The sequence below is a fragment of the Choloepus didactylus genome, chromosome 10, assembly GCF_015220235.1.
Source record: "Choloepus didactylus isolate mChoDid1 chromosome 10, mChoDid1.pri, whole genome shotgun sequence".
NCBI lineage: Eukaryota > Metazoa > Chordata > Mammalia > Pilosa > Megalonychidae > Choloepus > Choloepus didactylus.
In genome coordinates this window covers 85,850,046-85,869,310 of record NC_051316.1, presented here as the reverse complement: position 1 = coordinate 85,869,310, position 19,265 = coordinate 85,850,046, and the positions used below count along the sequence as shown (strand labels likewise).

The 19,265-nt window shown below is 37.8% G+C and overlaps 1 protein-coding gene across 1 annotated transcript in view; it reads right to left on the bottom strand.

Moving 5' to 3' along the window:
* The window catches only part of MELK (maternal embryonic leucine zipper kinase), a 129,414-nt gene that overhangs the window by 94,457 nt on the left and 15,692 nt on the right, over positions 1-19,265 (bottom strand). The window contains exons 5-7 of the mRNA XM_037797573.1: positions 10,274-10,417; positions 8,268-8,336; positions 6,393-6,485 (exon numbers count right to left, since the gene is read on the bottom strand). Of these exons, the coding sequence (XP_037653501.1) occupies positions 6,393-6,485; positions 8,268-8,336; positions 10,274-10,417 (306 nt within the window). The remainder of the gene's footprint in view (positions 1-6,392; positions 6,486-8,267; positions 8,337-10,273; positions 10,418-19,265) is intronic.

The window sequence follows — 19,265 nt, the reverse complement described above, 5'->3', positions numbered from 1 at the left end:
ATTTGACAAAATCCAACATCCCTTTTTGATAAAAACACTTCAAAAGGTAGGAATTGAAGGAAACTTCCTCAACATGATAAAGAGCATATATGAAAAACCCACAGCCAGCATAGTACTCAATGGTGAGAGACTGAAAGCCTTCCCTCTAAGATCAGGAACAAGACAAGGATGCCCGCTGTCACCACTGTTATTCAACATTGTGCTGGAAGTGCTAGCCAGGGCAATCCGGCAAGACAAAGAAATAAAAGGCATCCAAATTGGAAAAGAAGAAGTAAAACTGTCATTGTTTGCAGATGATATGATCTTATATCTAGAAAACCCTGAGAAATCGACGATACAGCTACTAGAGCTAATAAACAAATTTAGCAAAGTAGCGGGATACAAGATTAATGCACATCAGTCAGTAATGTTTCTATATGCTAGAAATGAACAAACTGAAGAGACACGCAAGAAAAAGATACCATTTTCAATAGCAACTAAAAAAATCAAGTACCTAGGAATAAACTTAACCAAAGATGTCAAAGACCTATACAAAGAAAACTACATAACTCTACTAAAAGAAATAGAAGGGGACCTTAAAAGATGGAAAAATATTCCATGTTCATGGATAGGAAGGCTAAATGTCATTAAGATGTCAATTCTACCCAAACTCATCTACAGATTCAATGCAATCCCAATCAAAATTCCAACAACCTACTTTGCAGACTTGGAAAAGCTAGTTATCAAAATTATGTGGAAAGGGAAGATGCCTCGAATTGCTAAAGACACTCTAAAAAAGAAAAACGAAGTGGGAGGACTTACACTCCCTGACTTTGAAGCTTATTATAAAGCCACAGTTGCCAAAACAGCATGGTACTGGCACAAAGATAGACACATAGATCAATGGAATCGAATTGAGAATTCAGAGATAGACCCTCAGATCTATGGCCGACTGATCTTTGATAAGGCACCCAAAGTCACTGAACTGAGCCATAATGGTCTTTTCAACAAATGGGGCTGGGAGAGTTGGATATCCATATCCAAAAGAATGAAAGAGGACCCCTACCTCACCCCCTACACAAAAATTAACTCAAAATGGACCAAAGATCTCAATATAAAAGAAAGTACCATAAAACTCCTAGAAGATAATGTAGGAAAACATCGTCAAGACCTTGTATTAGGCGGCCACTTCCTAGACTTTACACCCAAAGCACAAGCAACAAAAGAGAAAATAGATAAATGGGAACTCCTCAAGCTTAGAAGTTTCTGCACCTCAAAGGAATTTCTCAAAAAGGTAAAGAGGCAGCCAACTCAATGGGAAAAAATTTTTGGAAACCATGTATCTGACAAAAGACTGATATCTTGCATATACAAAGAAATCCTACAACTCAATGACAATAGTACAGACAGCCCAATTATAAAATGGGCAAAAGATATGAAAAGACAGTTCTCTGAAGAGGAAATACAAATGGCCAAGAAACACATGAAAAAATGTTCAGCTTCACTAGCTATTAGAGAGATGCAAATTAAGACCACAATGAGATACCATCTAACACCGGTTAGAATGGCTGCCATTAAACAAACAGGAAACTACAAATGCTGGAGGGGATGTGGAGAAATTGGAACTCTTATTCATTGTTGGTGGGACTGTATAATGGTTCAGCCACTCTGGAAGTCAGTCTGGCAGTTCCTTAGAAAACTAGATATAGAGCTACCATTCGATCCAGCGATTGCACTTCTCGGTATATACCCGGAAGATCGGAAAGCAGTGACACGAACAGATATCTGCACGCCAATGTTCATAGCAGCATTATTCACAATTGCCAAGAGATGGAAACAACCCAAATGTCCTTCAACAGATGAGTGGATAAATAAAATGTGGTATATACACACGATGGAATACTACGCGGCAGTAAGAAGGAACGATCTGGTGAAACATATGACAACATGGATGAACCTTGAAGACATAATGTTGAGCGAAATAAGCCAGGCACAAAAAGAGAAATATTATATGCTACCACTAATGTGAACTTTGAAAAATATAAAACAAATGGTTTATAATGTAGAATGTAGGGGAACTAGCAGTAGAGAGCAATTAAGGAAGGGGGAACAATAATCCAAGAAGATCAGATAAGCTATTTAACGTTCTGGGGATGCCCAGAAATGACTATGGTCTGTTAATTTCTGATGGATATAGTAGGAAGAAGTTCACAGAAATGTTCCTATATTAGGTAACTTTCTTGGGGTAAAGTAGGAACATGTTGGAAGTTAAGCAGTTATCTTAGGTTAGTTGTCTTTTTCTTACTCCCTTGTTATGGTCTCTTTGAAATGTTCTTTTATTGTACGTTTGTTTTCTTTTTAACTTTTTTTTTTCATACAGTTGATTTAAAAAAGAAGGGAAAGTTAAAAAAAAAAAAAAAAAGAAAAAAGACAAACAAGGAAAAAAAAAAAAAAAGATGTAGTGCCCCCTTGAGGAGCCTGTGGAGAATGCAGGGGTATTCGCCTACCCCACCTCCATGGTTGCTAACATGACCACAGACATAGGGGACTGGTGGTTTGATGGGTTGAGCCCTCTACCATAAGTTTTACCCTTGGGAAGACGGTTGCTGCAAAGGAGAGGCTAGGCCTCCCTGTATTTGTGCCTAAGAGTCTCCTCCTGAATGCCTCTTTGTTGCTCAGATGTGGCCCTCTCTCTCTGGCTAAGCCAACTTGAAAGGTGAAATCACTGCCCTCCCCACTACGTGGGATCAGACACCCAGGGAAGTGAATCTCCCTGGCAACGTGGAATATGACTCCCGGGGAGGAATGTAGACCCGGCATCGTGGGATGGAGAACATCTTCTTGACCAAAAGGGGGATGTGAAAGGAAATGAAATAAGCTTCAGTGGCAGAGAGATTCCAAAACGAGCCGAGAGATCACTCTGGTGGGCACTCTTACGCACACTTTAGACAACCTTTTTTAGTTTCTAAAGAATTGGGGTAGCTGGTGGTGGATACCTGAAACTATTAAACTACAACCCAGAACCCATGAATCTCGAAGACAGTTGTATAAAAATGTAGCTTATGAGGGGTGACAGTGGGATTGGGAATGCCATAAGGACCAAACTCCACTTTGTCTAGTTTATGGATGGATGAGTAGAAAAATAGGGGAAGGAAACAAACAGACAAAGGTACCCAGTGTTCTTTTTTACTTCAATTGCTCTTTTTCACTCTAATTATTATTCTTGTTATTTTTGTGTGTGTGCTAATGAAGGTGTCAGGGATTGATTTAGGTGATGAATGTACAACTATGTAATGGTACTGTAAACAATCGAAAGTACAATTTGTTTTGTATGACTGCGTGGTATGTGAATATATCTCAATAAAATGATGATTAAAAAAAAAATTAAAAAAAAAAAAAAAAAAAAAAAAGAAAGAATACCCTCCAGAGTGACCTCTTGACTCCATTTGAAATCTCTCAGCCACGAAACCTTATTTTGTTTCATCTCTCTTCCCCTTTTTGGTCAAGAAGATTTTCTCAGTCCCACAATTCCGGGTCCAGGTTCATCCTTGAGAGTCATGTCCTGCATTGCCAGGGGGATTTACACCCCTGGATGTCATGTCCCACGTAGGCGGAGGGCAGTGAATTTACCTGCCTAGTGGGCTTAAAGAGAGATCACATCTGAGCAACAAAGAGAGAACAGCTCTCTTTTAACAGTCCTGTGATTCCATTCTTCATTATTTTTGTTCAAGACAACAGTATTTATCATCCACAGGTTCATCCTTAACATATCTACCTCCTTTTCAAGTCTACAGTGGAATTTTAGGTCTCCCAAGCCTTATTAAACCCTTCCTAATAACCCGTTTTAGGGAATGATATAAACAGGTTTTTGTTTTGTTTTTTAAATTCTAACACACTTTTGTATCCTCTCCTTGTTAACCAAGCTTCTATCCAAAGATTATAGTATATCAGTATGAGTCCTAATTAAAAAGTTTTGAAAACTAAAAAAAAAAAAAGAAGGGAAAGTTAAAAAAAACAAAAAAAAAAGAAAAACAAGGAAAAAAAAAAAGGGATGTAGTGCCCCCTTGAGGAGCCTGTGGAGAATGCAGGGGTATTGGCCTACCCCACCTCCATGGTTGCTAACATGACCACAGACATAGGGGACTGGTGGTTTGATGGGTTGAGCCCTCTACCATAAGTTTTACCCTTGGGAAGACGGTTGCTGCAAAGGAGAGGCTAGGCCTCCCTATATTTGTGCCTAAGAGTCTCCTCCTGAATGCCTCTTTGTTGCTCAGATGTGGCCCTCTCTCTCTGGCTAAGCCAACTTGAAAGGTGAAATCACTGCCCTCCCCCCTACGTGGGATCAGACACCCAGGGGAGTGAATCTCCCTGGCAACGTGGAATATGACTCCCGGGGAGGAATGTAGACCCGGCATTGTGGGACGGAGAACATCTTCTTGACCAAAAGGGGGATGTGAAAGGAAATGAAATAAGCTTCAGTGGCAGAGAGATTCCAAAATGAGCCGAGAGATCACTCTGGTGGGCACTCTTACGCACACTTTAGACAACCCTTTTTAGGTTCTAAAGAATTGGGGTAGCTGGTGGTGGATACCTGAAACTATCAAACTACAACCCAGAACCCATGAATCTCGAAGACAGTTGTATAAAAATGTAGCTTATGAGGGGTGACAATGGGATTGGGAAAGCCATAAGGACCAAACTCCACTTTGTCTAGTTTATGGATGGATGTGTAGAAAAGTAGGGGAAGGAAACAAACAGACAAAGGTACCCAGTGTTCTTTTTTACTTCAATTGCTCTTTTTCACTCTAATTATTATTCTTGTTATTTTTGTGTGTGTGCTAATGAAGGTGTCAGGGATTGATTTAGGTGATGAATGTACAACTATGTAATGGTACTGTAAACAATCGAAAGTACAATTTGTTTTGTATGACTGCGTGGTATGTGAATATATCTCAATAAAATGATGATTCAAAAAAATATATATATCTAGTAGGATTCTAGGACTATGATAAACGCTCAATGACAGTTTTGTTTCCTTTCCTCCTGCTATGATGCTCTGAGAAGGTCACATCACTTCTGTGGTATTTCTGCGAAAAATGCGTAACCTGGATCTAATCATAAAAAGTATCAGATAAAGCCAAATTGAAGGACATTCTACAAAATAATTGGCTTCCTCAAAAATGTAAAGGTCAAAGAAGGCAAAAAACTCTCCCTGATTAAAGAGGACTAAAGAGAAAGGACAACTAAATGAAATGCATAATCCTGGAATGAATCCAGGACTGAGGGTAAATAATTATAAAGAATCTTATTGGTACAATTAACACCATTTGAACATGGACTGTGGATTAGATAATAAAATCAATGTCAAATTTCCTGACTTTGATAACTGAAACGTGGTTTTAAAGAGAGAAGGTACTTGCTTTTAGGAAATACACACTGATATATTTAATGATAAAGGGATATGACAACTGTAACTTACTTTCAAATAGTTAAAAAAAAAATAACATGCATATATAAAAATTTATACAAAGAGAGAGAAAGAATGATAAAGCAAATAGGGCAAAATGTAAACAATTGTGACTCTGAGTAAAAGATAAACAGAGGAAATTCCTTATTCTATTTTTGCAACTTTTCTTTAAGTTTGAAATTATATCAAAATTAAAAAGTCACCAAAAACAAGTTAGTTCCTTTATTCTCAAGTTACAAATTGAGTAACCTGGTATTTCCCAAAGTTTCTTCCATATAACATTAGCTCCAAAAGATGCTCCATATGAAAAGTAGATTCCATAGTCTAAAAATTAAAAGTATGACCAGCTGCCTATCTGTGATGTTTCTCCCAAAGGATCATACTGTACAATAGCATATTAGAGACTTGGAGATATGAAATAAAGAAACCTGTTCAACCCAGCAATTCCCAAGCTTTTGGCTACTAAACCTTTTTTATCTTATAATATGAGCATCCAGCAAAACTAGTACTCCAGAGAAAGGGAAGAGCTGACAGCCTGAGGGAAACAAGTGATAAAGCATGCAAAGTCCAGGACTTCCAAGTCTGAGCCTCCAATACAGGACTGCTGACTTTGGAGTATCAACCACAAAGTACAGGTTTAACCAGGATCTCTGAAAACTGAGCCTAAAACCCAGCTTCATGCTCTACCTAACTGGACTAACCAGACCAGCCACAACAAGGATACTAGAAATCCATCTCTGCCTCATAAGTGTACTATGTGTTATATTTATTGCAAGTTACTCAATCCACTTATTAGTTTACATAGCTCATTCTCCGAATAGATTGATTAACAGGACTATTTCTTATTTTATCATTATATCCCCAATGTATAGCATCTGCCTCAACATAGGTCACCAATTAATCTATGTTAAATATAAATTTAATTAATCAATGAGTAATAAATCACCTCTGATCCAAGATATGATTTGCCTTGTATTAATTCGGGGGCTGCATAAGCAAGACTCCCACAACATGTCTGTAGATGGTAATCCTTGTTACCCTGAAAATAAGATAAAAATGAAATACTTATTTATTACAATGCTTAAAAGAATTAAAACTTGATAAACATTCTTTGCACATAGCAAAGAGAAGCTAGATGAAGAACCACACCAAATATAAGGGACTTCTGCAGCCAACCCAATATTCTGTGCACACATGCACGCATGCATGTACTGTCTCCTCTCCTCTGTATTTTCAACACCACTACAACCTGGCATGAACAAAATCTTCTTCCCCTCAGCTCAGTCAAGTCAGGTTCATATTTTTCTAGAAATCCATTCGCATAATAATCAGCTTAGCATCCAAGCACCCATGTCTTCCCCTACCAGTACTCAAGGAAAAAAAGGTTTATTCCTTTACAGGACCCTATTTCCAGTTGCAAATCCTTACAAACACTAAAGAGTTTCTTTTTCCTAAGAGGGAAGAAAGCAATATGGTACACAGAACAGTGCCTTGGAAGTCTATTTTCTAGAATCCTTTTTTAGACAAGTCACTACCTTAATTTCCAGATCTGTTAAAATGAGAAGTCTGCTCATCGTCCTCTGTTCTCCCACAGAAATATAGAGACATATGAAAATGACACTACAGTCCAATAATTATATAGAGTTCTACAGCTGGCAAAAGGACTTATGAAATTGTGGGATTTCATTTATAACTGAAATGACACACCCAGAAGTGAGCTCCTAAGCAAAAGGCATAAGCTGATCCTCTCCCCACTAACCCACACTTTTTTTAGATGGCTTTTGTGTGGGTCAAATATGTAGCAGCCATAAATAAAGGCCAGTAGCATCTGTTACAACCATTTTCCACTATCTTCTGTGGAAAACAAGACTTAAACCAGTTTGTTCAAAATATGTTTTATTTTGAAATGTCTACCAGTCATAAAACAGCCTTCTAGCATCTGGTTCCCAGACACAGGGCTCCAATGGTAATGCCAAGGGCAGGGGAGGAAAATCGGAAAGAATCATGCAGCCAAAGGGGCAAAATCTGCTTCCCTTTGTACCTAGCTAATTCTGATTGGGGCAGGAAATAATCATGGGACTACAAAGGGCTGGGACAAGTCTGCAATGTCAACATTCTTAATGAATGTAGACAGCTCATTTTAGAGACTGTGAGTACCATCATTAGAAAACTCAAGAGAAGGCCTCCAACAGGCAACCACAACAGGAGCTCTCTCACAGACAGCAGAGCTAGAAAGTTCACATTTACCTCAAAGAATAGTTACACTGGTGAACACTGGTACTTAATAATGGAGTGCAAATTAAGGAAATACCTAACAGTTTAAATTCAAAAGTGCATACGGACTTTTTCCTTCAATTGCTTGATAAGAAAGGAGGTTGTCTCTCAAAATTTAATGGTAATTGTTAATTTTATAACCATTTGGATGACAAAGAATAGATTTACAATAAATTGTCAAAATTCATATCTAAATGAACAAAAGCATCATCTAGTGGCAACAGACTCAAACTGCAAGTACATGGTCAATTCAGAATTCACACTGTGATGGCCTATCACCTCAGCACTACAAATGCCTGTCAGAGCATAATCATGGGATCTTCAGCAGGACCAACCATGGACCTAGAGCAGTGGTTCTCAATCTTGGCTACAGATTAAAATCATCCAGAGTACTTAGAAAAAATTAGTGATACAAGGGATGAAATTTAACATTCTTCTCAATGGATGCAACTGGGCTCAATAAAGGCTAAGTGGAAGTCAGCAAAAGATAACACACTGAGAAGTGCATTCACAAAGGAAATAAATGCATTTTTATTCCTGCACTTACCTTGGGTTTTGCACAGAGACCAAAGTCAATCAGCTTTAAGTTATGGTATTCATCAAACAACAAATTTTCCTGGGAAAACAAAGATATTTTGATGACCATATATTGACTTCCTTACATCAAATCCCCACCTCTAGCCATTTTTTTAAAAAACAATTGGAGGTTGTTTATACTAAAAAGCCTGGGTATGAGGAAGTGAAAACCATTAAAATAAGAATGAAATGACAGAAAGCTTAGAAGAGGAAAAAGGAGGAATGCTGATAACTATATAGCTAACCCTCAATAAATATTAGCATAAGCCAGTTCTCCTTGGGGCTCTGAGGCTCAATTGCAAAGCAAATACAATTTGTGCCAAAGGCCAGTTTAAACCGAAAGGGTGAGCTCAAATCAAAGAGTTGATTATAAATAGAGTGAAAAGGATAGTAACACTGCCTTATCTTAGACCAATTCTACCCATAACATTTTAATCCATATTAATCATCATCCATATTAGTCAGAACCTGCAGACTTAAGAGTATTCACATTTTTAATTCTGTCCTTAAAAAGTAGTCTGAGCTGATGTGGCCCTCTCTCTCTAGCTAAGCCAACTTGAAAGGTGAAATCACTGCCCTCCCCTCTACGTGGGATCAGACACCCAGGGGAGTGAATCTCCCTGGCAACGTGGAATATGACTCCCGGGGAGGAATGTAGATCCGGCACCGTGGGATAGAGAACATCTTCTTGACCAAAAAGGGGATGTGAATGGAAATGAAACAAGCTTCAGTGGCAGAGAGATTCCAAAAGGAGTCGAGAGGTCACTCTGGTGGGCACTCTTACGCACAATATAGACAACCCTTTTTAGGTTCTAATGAATTGGGGTAGCTGGTGGTGCATACCTGAAACTATCAAACTACAACCCAGAACCCATGAATCTTGAAGACAATTGTATAAAAATGTGGCTTATGAGAGGGGACAGTGGGATTGGGGGGGCCATAGGGATCACACTCCCGTTTGTCTAGCTTGTGGATGGATGAGTGGAAAGGTGGGGGAAGGAAACAAACAAACAGACAGACAAGGGCGCCCAGTGTTCTTTTTTACTTTAGTTGCTCCTTTTCACTTTAATTATTATTCTGGTTATTTCTGTGTGTGTGGTAATGAGGGTGTCGGGGATTGATTTTGGTAATGAATGTACAACTACGTAATGGTACTGTGAACAATCAAATGCACGATTTGTTTTGTATGACTGTGTGGTATGTGAATATATCTCAATAAAATGAATAATAAAAAAATAAATAAATAAAAATTTGAAAAATTTAAAAAAAAAAAGTAGTCTGAGCTGTACATGATGCAATCCTTGAAGACTTGATATTCCCAAGTGAAACTGTGGGCAAGAGAATCTGTGTAAAACTGGATGGCAGCTGGCTTATAAAGGTTCATTTGGACAAAGCACAGCAGAAAATGCAGAACACAAGCTTGAAACTTTTCCTGGTGTGTATAAGAAACTCACTGGCAAGGATGTTAATTTTGAATTTCCAGAGTTTCAATTGTAAGCCGAATGACTAAATAAAGTATCGTTCTCAAAAAAAAAAAAAAAAAGTAGTCTGTCCATTCATTCCATTGATCTGGTGCTTTCTGAGGCCTATCTTCCTCTATTAAAGATAGAGAAAGATAGGGTTAGGAAAAGAGCATTGAACAGAAAATATTAAATGGCCCAATATTCTGAAAGAAAATATTCAATATTCCTTTTTCCTAAAGACAAAATCTTAAAGTATATATTCCACAGTTGATTACAAAGACATTTATACTGTTACACATAATTGACAAACAGAATGTTAATAAGTCTGCCTAAAAAGCCTACCAAAAGGCTAAACTAAAGAAGGAAAAAAGAAATGTAATGCATTCTGAGTAGAACAAAGGAAAAAGCAAAGTTAAGATATATTCCTAAACAGATAAAACATTTGGAAACTTAAAAATAACAGGTAAATGAAGTTGAACTCTCAGGTGAGCATCTAATTGGCACAGTCACTTACTGGTTTGAGGTCTCTATGAGCATAGCCTTGGCTGTGCACATAAGCAACTGCAGACACTATCTGACGGAACACAATTCGGGTCTCCTCCTCCGACAGGCGATCTTGGGAAATTATGTAATCAAATAGCTCTCCTCCAGGGCAATACTTCAACAGCAAAAGAGAAACGTACATATGGTTACTACTTACAAAAATGGCTTCAGAGGAATTTTAAATAAATAAATTATACTTAACTCAGAGATATTATTAATTCAACTTACAGGCAAGGAAATAAGTGAGGCATATTCAAAAATATACTCACACGACCAAACAGGCCAACAATTATTCCAGGAACAAGAATAATAGCTCCTGGTCTCAGATAGTTTTATTACCAGTAAGTAGAATTAGAACCAACAACAAATTGTGACTTAAGTTCACTAGAGGTTTTATATTTTTATAGCAAAGTACTAAAATCCATTCTCAATGCATCCAAGTTTACTGTAATTACCTGAAATAAAAGAACCCAGTAGCAATTACTGTTTCTCCATTGCACAGACCTGTGGTTTGTAACCTGTACCAGAAGCCTAGTTCTACGAAGGAACCTCACTGGCTACAGGAGAGTGTCAGAGCACACAGCTTTTGGCTTTCCATCCCTTTCTCTCTAGAGCAGCTCTGTTTTTCCGCAAACTGAGTTTCCACTCAAGATTTCATTTTAGCAATATCTATTAAAATCATAAATGCATATAGCCTTTGACCTCATTTTTCCATATTTAGAAAATGTTCCTATTAGATACACTTCCTCACATAAATAAAATGATGCATATTCAATATTATTCACTGCTGCAGCATTGTTTTTTAAGAGCAAAAGATTGGAAATGACCCAAACGCTCAGACTATATAAACTGTGGCATAGCTATAAAATGGAATTCTATAAAGCCATTATAAAACAGAAAGAAAGAGGTGTGTGTGGGGGCTCTTAGGAACTGATATGGAACAATCTCCAGTATCACATGAAAAAAGCAAAGCATAGAGTATATATTGATATAGATGAATCACAAAAGCATTATGCTGAGCAAAAGAAGCCAGATACAAAAGAGTACAAACTGTATGATTCTATTCATATCAAGTTTTAGAACAGATAAAACTAATCTGGTGATAGTTGCTGGGAAAAGTAGTAGTCAGGTCAGGTAACAGGCATCAACTTTAAAAGGGCAAGAAAACACTTTCTGGGGTGATGGATATGTTCTATACCTTATCTGGGGTGGGGGATACATGGGTCTACACATTTGTCAAACTGTGTGCATTTTATTAGATATAAATTATATCTCAGTAGTCAATTTTTTTTAAATGCCATCCAATACTGTTTAGATAAAGAAAACAGACTACTGCATATTTTCAAATAAAGAATAATACAATGTAAAGAAAAACAAAAACATCTAAAATCTCTGTGAAAGTATACAGTCTCCAAGTCAAATTGCTAAGTGGGTAAAAAAACAAGGTGTAAGAGGAAAACTAAGACGGCGGCTAGGTGAGACAGGGCAAAAAAACACCTCCATGAAAAACACTAGATAAAAACCAGAAAGTGACCCAGAATACCGGTTACAGCGATGCGCCAGCTGGACGAGGTCTCCTAGTTCCACAGGGGCCGTATACTTGGTGAAACTGGGAGTCTGCATTCCGAAACGAGTGAGTAAGCTGGCTGGAAGACCCGCAGCCGCACAGCGGTCTGGAGAAGCCAGGGTTTGGCGTTTGGAGACTGATTAAAAAAAAAAAAAAGAGGGGGAAACCCAGGAGCGGCTGCAGTTGCGATAATGGGAACGACGCAGTGAAACACAGCAAGAGGGGGCTGGGCCGGCCTCTCGGTGTCTGGCCTGGAAGATAGCCTGCTGCAGATACCCTTGGGGCCGGGGGAACGGAGGGGAGAGCCGGAAGCTGAAAGAAACCCCACGGCTCGCAGCTGGCTCCCCAGAGGGCTGAATAAACTCCTGCCCAGAGCCGTGCCCACAGCCCAGAGCCCTGCCAGTTGTCCCAGAGCTGGGAAGGAGGAACTGTGTGAGAAGCGGGGGGTTGAGACGCCCCGTTCAGTCATCTTTGCATCAGGCTGAGAGCACCGCTGCAGAGCCCAACGGCCCGGGGCTTCCCTTCAGGGACAGCGTGCACTTGTGACGTAACACGGCATTCCCTTGGCAGAGCTCCTGGAGGATCGCGGCTGGGAGGGGCGCCCGCTCGGAGAATCCAGGGACACTACACCAAGTCCAGTGGTTTATGGGACAGCGAGAGAGAGGGTCTGGGGCTGAAATGAAATGCAGGCTTAGACTCTTGCGGCGGCCTTGACTCTCCGGGAACCTGGGGGATTTGAATATTAAAACCGCCCTTCCTCCCTGGCCACCCGTACACACACCCCACATTCAAGGCGGATGGCTCCAGAAACACACCCAAACTGAGTTCTCCAACTGAACCCCACAAGAATCATTTCCCCACACGCCACGGGAACAAGGTTGAGAACTGACTTGAGGGGTATGGGTGACTCACAGACGCCATCTGCTGGTTAATTAAAGAAAGTGCACGTCACCAAACTGTGTTTCTGAAAAATTAGATTGGTATCTTTTTTTTTTTACAACTCGAAAGAACCCTATCAAGCAAAGCAAATGCCAACAGACCAAAAACAACAGAAAATCTTAAGCATATGATAAAACCAGAGGATATGGAGACTCCAGCTCCAAACACACAAATCAAGATATCAGAAGAGACTCAGTACTTGGCAGAATTAATCAAAGAACTACAATCAAAGAATGAAAACATGGCAAGGGATTTAAAGGACATCAAGAAGACCATGGCCCAGGATATAAGTGACATAAAGAAGACCCTAGAAGAGCATAAAGAAGACATTGCAAGAGTAAATAAAAAAATAGAAGATCTTATGGAAATAAAAGAAACTGATGGCCAAATTAAAAAGACTCTGGATATTCACAATACAAGATTAGAGGAAGTTGAACAATGACTCAGTGTCCTAGAAGTCCAAAGAACAGAAAATGAAAGAACAAAAGAAAGAATGGAGAAAAAAATCGAAAAAATCAAAATGGATCTCAGGGATATGATAGATAAAATGAAACGTCCAAACTTAAGACTCATTGGTGTCCCAGAAGGGGAAGAGAAGGGTAAAGGTCTAGAAAGAGTATTCAAAGAAATTGTTGGGGAAAATTTCCCCAACCTTCTACCAAATATAAATACACAAAGCATAAATGCCCAGCAAACTCCAAATAGAATAAATCCAAATAAACCCACTCTGAGACATATTCTGATCAGATTCTCAAATACTGAAGAGAAGGAGCAAGTTCTGAAAGCAGCAAGAGAAAAGCAATTCACCACATACAAAGGAAACAACATAAGACTAAGTAATGACTACTCAGCGGCCACCATGGAGGCGAGAAGGCAGTGGCATGACATGTTTAAAATTCTGAGAGAGAAAAATTTCCAACCAAGAATACTTTATCCAGCAAAACTGTCCTTCAAATTTGAGGGAGAGCTTAAATTTTTCACAGACAAACAAATGCTGAGAGACTTTGCAAATAAAAGACCTGCCCTACTTCAGATACTAAAGGGAGCCCTACCGACAGAGAAACAAAGAAAGGAGAAAGAGATATAGAGAATTTTAACAGACATATATAGTACCTTACATCCCAAATCACCAGGACACTCATTTTTCTCTAGTGATCATGGATCTTTCTCCAGAAGGGACCATAAGCTGGGAAATAAAACAAGCCTCAAGAAATTTAAAAAAAAAAAAAAAAATTGAATATACTCAAAGTACATTCTCCAACCACAATGGAATACAAACAGAAGTCAATAATTTTTGAACTGTAACTCCACTATTTACTTCCTACATGATACAAAATACACAAACTCTATGGACAAATCAGTGGTTTTGAACTCAACATAAAATATGTAATTTTAGACAACTATATAAAGGTGGGGGAATGGAGGAGCATAGGAACATTGTTTATGTGTCCTATTGAAATGAAGGTGGTATCAAAGAAAAACAAGATTGCTATGGGTATAAGAGATTAATTTTAAGCCCCACAGTAAACACAAAGAAATTATCAGAGAATATAACCATAGAGATGAAAAGTAGAGTTTGGGTTAAGAGAAATGGGGGAAGGGGCAATGGGGAGTTAAGAAATGAGTGTAGGATTGCTGTTTGAGGTGAAGGAAAATTTCTAGTAATGGATGGTGGAAAAGAGCATTACAACATTCTAAATGTGATTAATCCCACTAATGGAAGGCTAGGGAGGGAGTGGAATGGGAAGATTAAGGCTGTATATATGTTCCCACAATTGAAAAAAAAAAAGACAGTCTAAATAGATGACAATTGAATGCCAAGGATGAACATGGATGAGATTGGAGGATGGAGGACAGGAGGCTCAAAGGGACACAGTTGAGACATAAGGAAAAGGAAATATAGAATGTAAGCTTTGTATCATTGTTGAATCTCTTGTACTTCTTAGCTGTGCTTAATGGGATTGCATAAAAGAATGTTCTTATTCATGGGAAGTGTATATGCGAATTATAGTGTTTGTTCAAGGGTGTGTGCAGCTAGCTCTCATATGTTCAGAAGACAGAGCAATAGATGACGGATGATAGACAGGGAGGGAAAGAAATAGCGCTGTGACAGCATGTTAAAGTTGGTGGATTGGGCTATCGGGGGAGGGGGGTCAGGGTATGATGGAATTCTGTATATGGGGTTAGTATTGCTTTTGCAACTGTTCCTATAACTTTGAATTTATTTCAAAATAAAAAAAATAGCATATAAGACATAAAAAAAAACAAGGTGTAGAATAATAAATAGTATATGACCATTTGTGTGACAGAAATCCATGAGCTATTCACACTTACACACATAGTTGTATGTATATATTTACATATATACTTAAAACATAGACATAGGTATTTATAAATACATGGAATATCTTAAAAGAAACACAAGATAAAGGACAAATGGGGTGGGATGGGGGGATGATTTGGGTGTTTTTTTTCACTTTTATTTTTTATTCTTGTTCTGGTTCTTTCTGATGTAAGGAAAATGTTCAGAGATAGACTGTGGTGATGAACGCATAACTATGTTATCATACTGTGGACAGTGGATTGTATATCATGGATGATTGCATGGTGTGTGAATGTATTTCAATAAAACTGAATTTAATAAAAAAAAAAAAAGAAACACAAGAAACATATTAGTGATTGACTCACTGAGGAATTGACTCAGGGTTAGGAAATTGGATGATTGGGATACAGAGGGGAGAGGATTTTTTTTTTAATACATACCCCTTTGTATTTCAAATTTGTCCCTAGGTTCATCAATATTTCTTTTTTTTAATTGCTTTTTTCAGAATTTAATTTGGATAAAGAGACAAGCTTAAAAAAAGGTTTTAGAATTACCATTGCAGACCATATGCGTGAGTCTACATGTAATAAAGAGAATAACTCTAAGTCCAAAATATTTTTTTTTCTTTCAGATTCCTAAATTTTTCTTTGAGGCAGTATTGGAGTCCATTAAGCACTTCTGAACACTGTACCTTTAAAATTTATCTTTCATTATAATAGCTTTAGAAACCCAAAAATAGAAGGTAAAAACATCTATGCAAAGTACAACTCATTCAGATTTGATAGCAGTGAAATACTAAAAACGTTTTTAGTACAGTGTAAATTTTATCGATGTAAATTGATGTTAGTTTTATGCTGTTATATGAATGAACAGACAAAAAAAGTTTTTAACTTGTTAAAAGTTTTTTAAGTCTTTGACTTAGTATTTAGCAAGGCAAAAAATAAAATTAAGCAATGTAAAAAAATCTTAAAATATAAAATTCTACAAATTTGGTTCCCATTTACATCAATGTCATTAATAGAAAATTAGTTAAATATAGATAATGAAGGCTCAATTTCCTCCTAACTACAGTAAAAAAACAAACAAAAACTCTAGTAGCATTTTATAAATTGTGAAATCTTCAGTGATACCAATATATATTCAAACTATGTTCATATAGAACCAATACCACTCCTTCTCCATGTAAAAGAACACTTGTTTAAAATAACTTGCAAAAATACCAGTAAAAAACAGAAATTCATTTCATTTTTGTGCCGGTTTGAATGCATTTTGTCCCCCAAACATCATTACCTTTGATGTAGTCTTGTGGGACAGACTTTTGGTGCTGATTAATTTGCTTGGAATGTGCCCCACCCAGCTGTGGGTGGTGACTCTGGTGGGATACTCCCATGGAGGCATGGCCCTGCCCATTCAGGGTGGGCCTTGATCAGGGGAGCCATATAAACATGCTGACTCAAAGAGACTGAACGGAGTGCAGCTGTGAGTGGCGTTTTGAAGAGGAGCAAGCTTGCTAGAGAGGAACGTCCTGGGAGAAAGCCATTTTGAAACCAGAACTTTGGAGCAGACGCCAGCCACATGCCTTCCCAGCTAACAGAGGTTTTCCAGACGCCATTTGCCACCCTCCAGTGAAGGTACCTAATTACTGATGTGTTACCTTGGACACTTTATGGCCTTAAGACTGTAACTGTATAGCCAAATAAACCCCCTTTTTATAAAACCCAATCCATCTCTGGTGTTTTGCATTCTGCAACATTAGCAAACTAGAACAATTTTACTGTCCCCAAGGGTAAGACACAAAATACTGGCTTAAAGGGGTAGATTAAAAAGCATAAGTAAATCAGATTCTCCATTCTTTAATACTTTTCATTTAGAAGATTTTCTCCCTTTATTTTCAGTGCTTGCGATGGCTAGGAGTAATTACAGCCATCAGTTATTCAAACACTTGTTCCCAACACAAACTCCCTTTACCATTCACCCCACTCTAATGCCTTCTGTGTGATTTTGTTCTCTCTTTTTTTAATACACCACCGTCAGGACTGGGTAGAGGGGGCAAGTGTAAAGAGATTAGATCAGGAGGAATGCCACAAACCACAGCAGGAATGAGCTGCATAAAAAGGGGGATGGGGTGTACCTACAAATGATACAGTAATGAGGATACACATTAAGTTCCATAGCATGACTGAGGGCTTTCATTGTGTTTGAAGGGGCCAAACCTTTTAACATTATGATTTTTTAAATATGCCTTATTTTAAACAAAATAGGACATATCTTTTGGCTGAAACTAAGGAAAATGAAACAAGGGATGAGTGGTGCAAGTTCTAAAGACTTTACGTTTCAAGCCAAAAAGGACAGGTTAAAAATCTAAGAGTTGTTTGCATTACACATGCACTGGGGTCTAGTCATATAGAACTGAAATGGATCCTACCTTCTAAGAGTAAATTCTAACATATTCTATCCACTGAACCACATCATCCCAATTAGAGGTGTATTAGAAAGAGTACATGTACAATCAATGTCTCCTTTGATTTAGATTGTTACAGGCAGAACTCAAAAGGTTAGCTACTTAACATTTATTCTAATCTCTCAAGTGAAATGTACTTTTTGCCCCATCTATCTTTTTTTTTTTAATATAGTTTTTACTTAATTTTTTAAATTAGAGGAGTTGTAGATTTAAGGGGGAAAAATCGTGTAAAAAAATACAGCATTCCCATATAACTCACCCCCCACTAACATTTTTCATTAGTACAGTACCTTTGTTACAATTGATGAAATAATATTATAATTGTACTATTAACTATAGTCCATAGTTTACATTAGGATGTATTTTTTTTCCCGGTACATCACCCTCTTATTAACACCTGACATTAGAATGGTACATTTATTATAATTCATGAAAGAATACTTTTATAATTGTACTATTAACTAGAATACATCATTCACAATAACGTTCAGTGTTGCAGTTCTATTTCTTATCTTTTAGTTTTTATTCTAGTAACATAATATCATGAGCTAAAATTTCCCCTTTTCACCAAATTCACATATATAATTCTGTGCTGTTAATTATACTCACAATGTTGTGCTACCATCACCACCATTGATTTCCAAAACTTTACAATCAACCCAAAAAGAAATTCTGTACAAATTAAGCATTAACTCCCCATTTCCTACCCCCAACCCAGCCCCAGGTAACCAGTATTCTAGATTCTAACTCTATGACTTTATTAACAGTGAGATTATACAATATTTGTCCTTTTAAGCCTCACTTATTTCACTAAACATAATGTCCTCAAGGTTCATCCATGTTCTTGCATGCATAAGGACTTCATTCCTTCTTATTGCTGAATAATACTCCATTGTATGTATATACCACATTTTGTTTACCCATTTATCAGTTGATGGACACTTGGGTTAACTGCACCTTTTGGCAACTGTGAATAGCGCCACTAAGAACATCGATGTGTAAATATCTGTTGGCATCCCTTTCAATTCTTCTGGGTATATACCTAGTAACGGGATTGCCGGATCATATGACAATTCTATACTTAGCTTCCTGAGGAACGTCAAACTGCCTTTCCAAAGCAGCTGCACCATTCTACATTCTCACCAGCAGTGAATAAGTGTTCCTATTTCTCCACATCCTCTCCATCTTCTGTTTTTGATAATGGCCATGCTAGTAGGTGTGAAATGATATCTCATTGAGGTTTTGATTTGTATTTCCCTAATAGCTAGTAATGTTGAGCACCTTTTCATGTGCCATTTCTTTCTCCCTCATTGGATAAGTGTCTATTCAAGTCTTTTGTCCATTTTGTAATTGGGTTGTATCTTTTTCTTGTTGAGTTGTAGGATTTCTTTATATTCTCTATATCACTTATCGGACATATGGTTTCCAAATATTTTCTCCTATTGAGTAGGCTGCCTTTGCACTTTCTTCACAAAGTCCTTTGAAGTACAAAGTATTGAATTTTGAGGAGAATCTATTTCTTCTTTCATTGTTTTTGCTTTTTGGGTGTAAGGTCTAAGAAACCTCCTACCACAAGATCTTGAAGATGCTTCCTACATTTTCTTTTAGGAGTTTTTATGGACCTAACTTTAATGCTTAGGTCTTTGATCTATTTTAAGTTACTGTTTATATAA